The 9,621-nt window shown below is 42.3% G+C and overlaps 1 protein-coding gene across 1 annotated transcript in view; it reads right to left on the bottom strand.

Moving 5' to 3' along the window:
* akap6 (A kinase (PRKA) anchor protein 6) overlaps positions 1 to 9,621 on the bottom strand; it is a 136,873-nt gene that overhangs the window by 109,780 nt on the left and 17,472 nt on the right. The window contains 3 exon segments of the mRNA XM_063908026.1: positions 8,699 to 8,959; positions 9,056 to 9,184; positions 9,338 to 9,478. Coding sequence (XP_063764096.1) covers positions 8,699 to 8,959; positions 9,056 to 9,184; positions 9,338 to 9,478 — 531 coding nt within the window.

Genomic DNA, 9,621 nt, shown 5'->3' with positions numbered 1-9,621 from the left:
TGTTAATTGTGAAAGAGAAACCCATGAGGTAGAATTCCTGACTTCTTTTTGCTCTAAAATGTTGGGAGGAATAACCAGGAGATCAGGAGAATCTGGTATCTGATCCACTATTGATTCCTGCCGTTAAACCCACTTCACTGCTGAAGAGGAGCAGAGGAGACAGATTAAAGGAGGAGTTAGAGCTTCAGTGCTGAAGGAGAGATGGAGGTGAAGGAGATGAAAGACGGACAGAAATAAGAGTTTAAACTGTCGCGCTTTAAAGAGAAGCAGAGGTGAGAGGCGTTCACACTTGAAGAGACGATCAGATGGAAAGTCAAAAGTGTTTAAAGTTATTTTGTAGACAAAAGAGAGGGGAAAGATTAAAGATGTTTAATAGAAGCAGGGTTTTTTTTGTCTTTACACATACAGCCTGATTCTTTACTGTGGAAACAACTGCAGGTTAAAACGTCCAATAGGAATACAAAACATTAAAGGTAATCTAATATTATCTGAGATGACAACTGTTTTTCATCAGATGTTTTGCAGTTCTTTAATATAATATTTCAAATGTATTTATTTATTCATAACAAATGTAAAACAATTGAAAATAAAAGACAAAATTAAACATACAATTATTTTAAATTTAAATTAAATTAAATGTTTAAATAAAAATACAAAATATAGATTAAATAAATAAAAAATGGAAAATACATCAAACTAATATATTGAGTATTTATAAAAAACATTAATTAAATATTTAAAAAATATAATAAAATATTAAAATTAATGTATTTTTTTTAAAGAAATTTAAATTATGAAACATCTGGAAATATTGGGCATTCAAGCCCTTACTAATTCAGGGAGATATTAAAGAATATAAAAAATAACATTCAAATGAAATCCAAATGTCAATAGATCTTGTACTCGCGGTTTTACACGTGTTTTAAATAATGTAAAGTAACAAAAGATATAAAATAAATCTCAGTATGTATTTCAGCAGTCTGTGGGTTCAGTCGGAGCTTCCTCCTCGGAGAAAAACATCATGAACAAAACGGCATAAAGGTCAGCGTGGAGATACACCCAGGATGTAACCGGATACAATCCAAGCTCCAAAGAGCAGCTCATAGAGACGCGGAGAAAAAGGCATTTACATAAAAGTGAAGACGTGCGGCATCGCGAGCGCTCTGAAATTCATTCTTTCCAGTCAGGCCTCAAACATCTCATCTGAATAACAAGTGTAACTGTGACTGCAGATCATCAAGGAGACAACACTAATATTTTATACATCCGCTGTTGTTTTCATATCTCTCACCGAAAGCTATCTGGGAAACTAATGGCGGAGTGAAAGAGGCCGCGGCGAGGAGGTAAATCTGATGGAAATTACTTGCCACATGTGTGCATCCATCCTTTCACCTCACCTGCAAATCGCTGTATCGAATCTGTATGTGTGTGTGTGTGTGTGTGTGTGTGTATCTTTGTATGCTGTGTGTGCACTGTATAAGCTTCAACGGTGTGTGTGTTTGTAATAAAGTGTGTGTGTGTGAGATGGAAACCTTGACCGATTGAGCGGCAGTATGTTAATTACAACCATGACCCTTAAAAAAATGAAGCAAAAAAGAAAAAACACATCGATATTATTCCGTCCATCTTTCTGCCACTCGTTATGGGGGAGAGATGGAAATCAAAAGTATTGATGAGAGGTGAAGAGGAGGAGAGAGGAGGAGGTGCAGGATGAAGAGGGGGAAGATGAGGCAAGGAAAGGTAGAGAAAAAGGATGTTAAACGAGGAGAAGGAAAGGAGAGAAGGTAATAAGAAAGGACCGAAAGTTGGAGGAGAGGAAAGGAAATACAACATACGAAGAAGGATAAAGAAAGTCAGGGATGTAAAGATTAAAGGAGAAGAAAGGTTGGAGAAAAAGGAAAGGAGATCAAAGGAGAAGGAAAGAACAAGGACGGGAACAGAGGAAAGGAAAGCAAAGACAAGGAAAGAGAGAGAAAGGAAAGGAAAGGAAAGGAAAGGAAAGGAAAGAAGATGAAAGGAAAGGAAAGAAGAGGAAAGGAAAGGAAAGGAAAGGAAAGGAAAGGAAAGGAAAGGAAAGGAAAGGAAAGAAGAGGAGAGGAAAGTGAAGAGAGGAACAGATTGAGACAAAATGAGGACAATTATTCAGACTCTGAGAACATGAGAGGAGAGGAGAGGTTAAACATGAGGAAGAGGAACAGCGGCGTTGGTTTGGATATGGACCAGCATGCACTGCTTTGATGTCTGTAAAGCAGCAAGGCTCCTGAGGGCCGACGGGCCTGCTGGGACCCTCTGATATATCTGCTTCATCTCCTCTTCACCGCGGGGTAATTACCGCTAGGCTGACGGAGCTTTTCTGAATCAAGACGACGATCATCGCTCCGGACTCCGAGTCCTGACGGATCGCGTTCAGCCTCCACGATTAACACGTCAACGGCAAGAGGTCGGACTCTTGTGAGCGCAATGTGAAATATGTAAGTGCTGCTGGGCTGCAGGTGAGGGGAGAGCAGCAAGGCTTTTACTTTATTTTACTGCACGTGTTTAAGAGACCAGCCATTTCCTGTTGTGTGTTATAGGTTTCAGTGCATGTAAATGGGCTGCAAAGACTAAAATCCCTGTGATCCCTCCACACACTCCCCCGGGCCTGAAACGCCTCCATTGGACTCCTTTGTTTACTTAAGAACCATTATGGCTTCAATTGGCTAATGCTCCAACACATTGTAGGTGATAGGCTAAGGGGCGGGACATCTCAACCTGTCAGAGCAGACTTGGCTAATGGTTTCAGACAGAGGGTGAAATCATGAGCAATTAACTCCAATTAATGAGGCTTTTTAAAAAACTTTTTAAGACAGTTTTTGTTATTTATTATGCTTATGAGACTGAAAACATCTGTACCTTTACATCAACTTGAAGTTTGCAAGGACCAACTAAGAGCATATTCAGGTCCAGGTCGTCTGCTGTAACTCAAACATATCACTAGCGCTTATAGCTGCAAGCTAATTAATTGCTTTAGGCTAACAGAATGAGCTGGTTTTGATGGAAAATGCTAACCATTTTCTGAGGATTGGAGCACCTGGTAAGGCCTGCTTCTTTCTCATAAACTCATTTCCACAGCAGGAAGTTATTAGCCTGACTGTGTGGACATGTCACGCTAAACATTGGACACTGCTCGGCCGGAGTTAAAGAACTCAAGGGGATGAAAGTTTGATTATAAGTGTATTAAAATATGTTATTAAAGAAAATATGGAACTATGCTGGGCGACACGAGGCAGCTTCCTACGACCAGATTTATATTTTCAGCTTTTTTAAAAATTATTATTCCTGGTTTTTATTTATTTATTTATTACCTTGAAACTTAAACACGATAACAAGCAAGGAAGTCCACAAGAAACAAAGGAAGGAGAGAAAAAGATAGAAGAAATAAAGGAAGGAAGAAGGAAGGAAGGAAGGAAGGAAGGAAGGAAGGAAGGAAGGAAGGAGGAAGGAAGGGAGGAAGGAAGGAAGGAAGGAAGGAAGGAAGGAAGGAAGGAAGGAAGGAAGGAAGGAAGGAAGGAAGGAAGGAAGGAAGGAAGGAAGGAAGGAAGGAAGGAAGGAAGGAAGGAAAGAAGGTATAAAGAAGGTGATGAAAAGATGAAGGATGTAGAGAAAGAGAGACGAGGCCGCCTGTCACACACCTGAGTGCCTCCCTGAGAAAGTCCCCGGGAGACCCCTCCACCAACAGATGTTAGGTGCCGTGGGGATAGAGCTGTCAATCACAATGTTTACTTCTAACCAATGAATATGTGCACAAGAGGCATGTCTGCACGCCTGCATGATGGTATCTCTGAGATAAATCGCTGTGGATATTTGGATACCAATTGCAATATTTTAAATTCATCTCCAATATAAAAATGTATTCAACCCACTCCCAAAACCCCTCATCAAACATGTTGTCAGGGAAGTAAAATGTTTTGTCGACCGGAATTTTAAACGACAATATCTAGCCCAATTTCTCCGCAATTTCCACCACGATATCCATCACAAGCTCACTTCCACTGCTGGGACTGGAGTGTATTTCTTTGCCTGAGTTTGCAATAAATGGTCGAATGAACACAGAGGAGTTGAGCGGTTTTGTTTGAGCGCATCAAAGTGTTTTTGTTGCTGTATTTAACCCCTCGCGGTTTGACAGAAAGGAAAGGAATCATTCAAAGAAACTGAAAGAGAAAGAAAGGAGCGGGTCAAAAGTTCAGAAAGTTTTCCAAGACTCAGAGTTTGGACTCTCTCAGCATTACCTGTTTATCTATAGAAACACAAAACAAGATAATAACACCCCCTCTTCCTCCCGTCTCTTATTTTCCTCTCTGCTGTCGGTGGGCGTCCCAGGCCCCCCCGCCGGCACAATCAGACGAGTGTTGATCCGAGTGTGTTGTGTGTCTGTCTCCCACTGATCGCAGATAGGCCGGCGTGCCGCAGAGCTGCCAGACACACACACACACCTCACAGTGAGGACGCTAGACAGCACACACACATGACATGGAGGACGCTCATCTAACGGACTTGTTTCTCTGTCTGCTTTTTCTTTCTGGAGTTTTGTTTCCTGATTTAATGCACTTCAGGAGCCACGGCGCATACAGCTCAATTAGGAGCGCGGGGGTTTGTGGGTTTGTATATTTCTGCCGTCGGCCTCATAAGATTTCTCAGGACAAGAGGAGGCTTTACGTGAGGTGGACGCAGATGATTCAAGGTCAAGAGGGGAGACGAAGTCTGGCGTAAAATATTCATGTCCAACAGAAAGAAGCAGTGTGAAGAACCAAGAAACAGAAAGGAAAAGTAGAAAGAACAAGGGGAACTTGACACAGAATGAATGTGTTTGTTTTGCAAAAGGTAATTTAAGTAGTGAGTCAGACACTGAATGTTTAGGAGGGGAATTTAGCTCTTACTGATCAGCCGCCGCCTGAGTTTGAAAGCATTTAATGGCCACAAAAATGTCCATTTCAGGAGAAGTCCTTATTCCTAAAACAGCCTACAAAGCTTTTGAATGGCTCCAAATATAATCAATGTAAACTGCATTTCATTGGCAGAGTTTAAAGACTTTAAAATAAGTCTAAATGATCCACAGGACGTACGGTTTACAATGTAGTTGTCTTCCAAACACTTTCCTGTTAAAACTGTTATTTTGGAATTAAGGTTAGTAAATTATCCAACAAAACAAATGATCAAATGTAAAATATGGATACCTAAAGACCTGGTTGGATAAAACCCAAACCATCTGCCTAGTTAGATATCCTTTGTTTACTTCCAGAAAGTAATGACATCATTATGTAACACTCACGCTTCTATTGGTTAGCACTCCAACACATTTTACGTGATAGGCAAAGGGGCGGGACATCTCTAAACTGACCAATCAGAGCAGACTGGGCTCTGGTTTCAGACAGAGGGTGAAAAGAGGTGTTGTAGCACAGGCAGTATGAGAAAAATAAAGAGCTTTCTGAACATTAAAATATGGAGACGTGAAAAAACTAGTTTTCTTAGTAAATAGTATTTTTCCTAATTTGTAAAATGAGACATCTGGCAGTAGCAACAGCGTGAGGCATCACCAGCAGCAGAAACAGATCTGGGCACCAACTACAATCTTTTCTGATTAGCTTTATGCTCTAAGAAATCTGCCCTTGCCCTCTCGGCGTGCCCTGAACGTCTCAGACACAAAACATATCTTAAATCCCGCCACGTTCTGCTTCCCCTGAATCATTCACACACCCCTCCGGCTCTCAGTGTTTCAGCTCTGTGCTCATGTGGGCCCCAGAACAATGCAAAAAGTAAAGTATTAAGTTTGGAGTTAATCTATATGGATGCAGGTTACAGATCCTGAGCAGCTGAGCTGACAAGACGCTTTCATTGCCATCTTGTAAAAAGGATTTAGGGAAATAAACACACAGTTCAGGAGAACAAGCCTCCTGAAATATGAAACAAAACGCATAAAACCTACCGTGAATGATGCTCTGCTGGCTCGCACATGACACATTGTGTTAACCACACACTCACACACACATACACACTCGTCGTTCCTCTCTGCTCCTGGGTAATTAGCTGATTAGCTGCTTAATTAGCAGCATGTAATCATGGCGATGGATGAGCTGCCTAATTGAGGAAGTGAAGAGAGGAGAAGAAGAGTGTCTGTGTGGAGGATGACATTCTGCCTCTCCGCTGAGAGTCTCCACTGAATACAACGGAGGAGAATAAAATGAAACCGGTAAAAATCCTCCTTCAGGGAAGAGAGATCAGTGTTGGAGCAGAAATGAATCAGATCTGTCCAGGAAGTGTCATCTCCTCGGGGGAGAAGGACTCGGTTGTTGTTGGTGTGGAGCGTATTTGATTCAAGTGGAGCATCATCTCATATCTGCAGGAGGAAATCTGTTGCATTTGGTTTCAGTAGAATAAATCAAAATAGGTGCCATTTTTCTTATTTGTCTGAACAACATCCAGGTATCAAATCATTCTTTAACACAGAAAAAAAAGTGCCTGTGCTGCAGCACCTCTTTTTACCCTCTGTCTGAAACCAGAGCCCAGTCTACTCTGATTGGTTAGCTGGCCAGCTCTGTTGTGATTGGTCCACCTGCTTAGAGATGTTTCGCCCCTTAGCCTTATCACGTACAATGAGTTGGAGCGCTAGTACGAATGTTCTGGAACATTAATTGGAAAAAAGGAGCAATAAAATACACTATATTGGGTTTAAAAATATCGCTACAAAGCTTTGATAAAGGAACAGGAAGAGGAAGTGGACAGTCCACGTGTAATGAAATCATTAAGTCCGATTAGATTCCCCACATGAACTTCCATAAGTCCGATTTAAAGAAAGGGATCAAAATATTTGGACAGCGCTAAAGCACCGAGAAGAACAGAGGAGGAACCGAAGACAGCTTTGACATTTCATCAGTCAAATCGTTATTAATAATGAATATTAATGTGGACGATACGATTTGAATTTGGCAATATGGAGGCTGAGTTTTGATGAGGGGATCAAACTCCCGACCTCCCAGGGTCACGCCTCACCCCACTCCAAGGACGTTGGCTCACAGATCCGCAGATTGATCGTGGCACATCCCTCCCCCCGTCCGTCCGTCCGCCCTGATAATCTTATTACAGCGGCCTGATTCTGTCACTGACCCCGAGAACACCAGATAAGATGGATACGCTGAACTTCATCGACCCCCCCCCCCCGTGGGGAAAACTGGGATGTAAAATGTTGCCGTGGGAGAAGAAGAATACCAGGAATTAGAATATTAAGACCATAAAAAGGACAGAGGGAGTGAAATAAAACTGAATAAAATAAAACAATAAAAGGAATTAGAGGAGGCGGCGCGGCTTCTTTATAGCGCTAATTAAACGAGGAGAGCGGATCCCCAGAGCTATTGACATTTCGCCATATTCAATATGACAGATATGACTGATTAGTTCACCGGGCAGCCTCATCAATAATCCGCCTGCCAATCAAACGTGACCTTTAGAGGGGGGGTGATGAATTAACGGGGCCACGGGACCATCCAATACCAGCCCTCCAATCCATCAGCGGTGGTGCAGCGGTGACGGACGGAACAGTGTGGTGGGGATTCTGGGTGTGTGAGGGATTTGACTCGTGGTTCTGCAGCAGCAACATGCTAATGCTAACTGAAACAGGTGTTCGGGTACGGGGGTTTCAAGTAAATGAAATGCACCTTCTGACAGCCGTGTTGGAGGTCCAGTGCATCGTGGGAGTGACACTTTGACACAGGAGACACTCATCAGCTCCCTACCAGCACTAAACACAGATTTATTTGGAAGATTTGAAACAAGTGCTTCCTATAGAGCAGCACAATTAAGTAAAATGTCCTTGGAAATCGAAATATGGACTGGTTTAGTTTCTAAATCCCAGTAAGTACAAAATTTGGCAAAGGCAAAATATGTGAAAATACCAAATGACGTACAGTGGTGCTGCAGTGAAGTCCCGGCCTACAGATTATATTCCACAAACTCAATCAATTCCTTATTTTGTAAAGATTTTCTTTACAAAAAAGTGTTTAATATAAACTTTCAGAGATCATTTTAGTAATTTATGAAAAATGGATGTATTATGCCGTATAAAAACTGTGATATATTCAGTGTGGTTGCATTTCACTCTTCCATAACTCGCTGTAGTAATTTAAACAGATCCGCTGTCAAAAATATCTTGTTTTGAGGATGCAATTTCTGCTTAATGAAAGAGATAGCGTGCTAAACACATTGCATGTCCTGTGACTACTTCATAGTAAAAGTCAACTTTTGTTTCACCAGGTAAATACTTTCAATGCACGCTGCAGGAGGACGAAATATTAGGTTTGCATTTGCAGTATTTTAATACAGATTTCCTCCTGGTAATGACAGACAGTGTATTATTCTGAAAATATATAAATACTGTGATCATTTTATGAGTTGGCCCAATCGCCATTGTGTAACCCAACATAGGAGTGACTTTACAGACATTCAATTATCTGGAGGGAAATGTCTGTAATGATTTTAGGTTCATTCACTTTGGAGGGATTTTTGATTCTTTTTCAAAACCTCCACGTGTGCCAGAAGAAATGATTACACTTTAAATTACATCAACCTTCAGCACGCCTTTGACGGTTGAGAAAGAATATACCAAAAGCACTGACAGACATCACAAAGCAAGGACACAGAGAGACAGAAAAGAAAAAACTCTCCGTACCTCGATTTTCTTCCAGACGGCCGGGTCTTTGTCCTGGTTCTGGATGTCCTGCAGCAGCCGCTGCACCAGGGACGCACCTCCACGCGTGTCCAGCGGGGGCGCCGTCAGCTGCAGGCGGCGATCCGTAGATCTCCGGCCGTCGTCCACTTCGGATTGCAGGTCGCTCAGAGGACCAGACTCGATGCTCTCGTCCAATGAGGGGGCAAAATCGCTGGAGGAGGTGGAGCTAAAGCGTCTGACCAGGTTCCGTCTGTAGGGGAGCTGAAGGCGGGAAAACACAGTGAGAAAAATAAAGTAATTGCAGTTTTTGCAACTTTAAATGAAACGAGAACAAAAGATAAATGCTGTGCTACATACCAGCGGTGGCAGAAGAGAAGGCATCTCGTCCTCGCTCTCCCCCACCTCCCAGTCCTGGTTGAGCTCCGTCAAATCCCAGTCATCCACATCCTGCAACGCATCCTGGGAAGAGTCACCACCACCGGGCCTCTGCAGACAAAGTAAGAGATTCAACAAAGAAAAGCAATCATGGGGTCTTGTTTCTTTATCATATATTCATGTGCAAAGTAGAATATAGTGTTCATTAACTCTGTGCATGTGCTCCATATTTGCTGAACCTAATTGATCCTCTCGTTGACTGACCGTTGGGATGGAGTGAGCCAGACTCTCCAGCTTCATGGCTAGCATCTCCGTCTTCTTGAGCTGAGCGGGGAGGGCCAGGAACTCCTCTGACCCGTACCAGTGCTCTCTCTGTGGGTCGACTCCTGCTGACACCTGGGTCTCCTGGGGAGGATATACATCATTTTATATGGCATATACTGTATCATCTTAACTAAAATGTGGATTTTTCTGTACGCTTTCAATCTCAATGAGTGATTCTTTGGGGGCTTTAGAGTGTCACAGCATCCACTGTTCTTAGACCCTCT

This window comes from Eleginops maclovinus, chromosome 19 (genome assembly GCF_036324505.1).
Source record: "Eleginops maclovinus isolate JMC-PN-2008 ecotype Puerto Natales chromosome 19, JC_Emac_rtc_rv5, whole genome shotgun sequence".
NCBI classification, from domain to species: Eukaryota; Metazoa; Chordata; class Actinopteri; order Perciformes; family Eleginopidae; genus Eleginops; species Eleginops maclovinus.
Note: the sequence above shows the minus strand (reverse complement) of the source record. Positions and strands in the feature narration are given on the sequence as shown.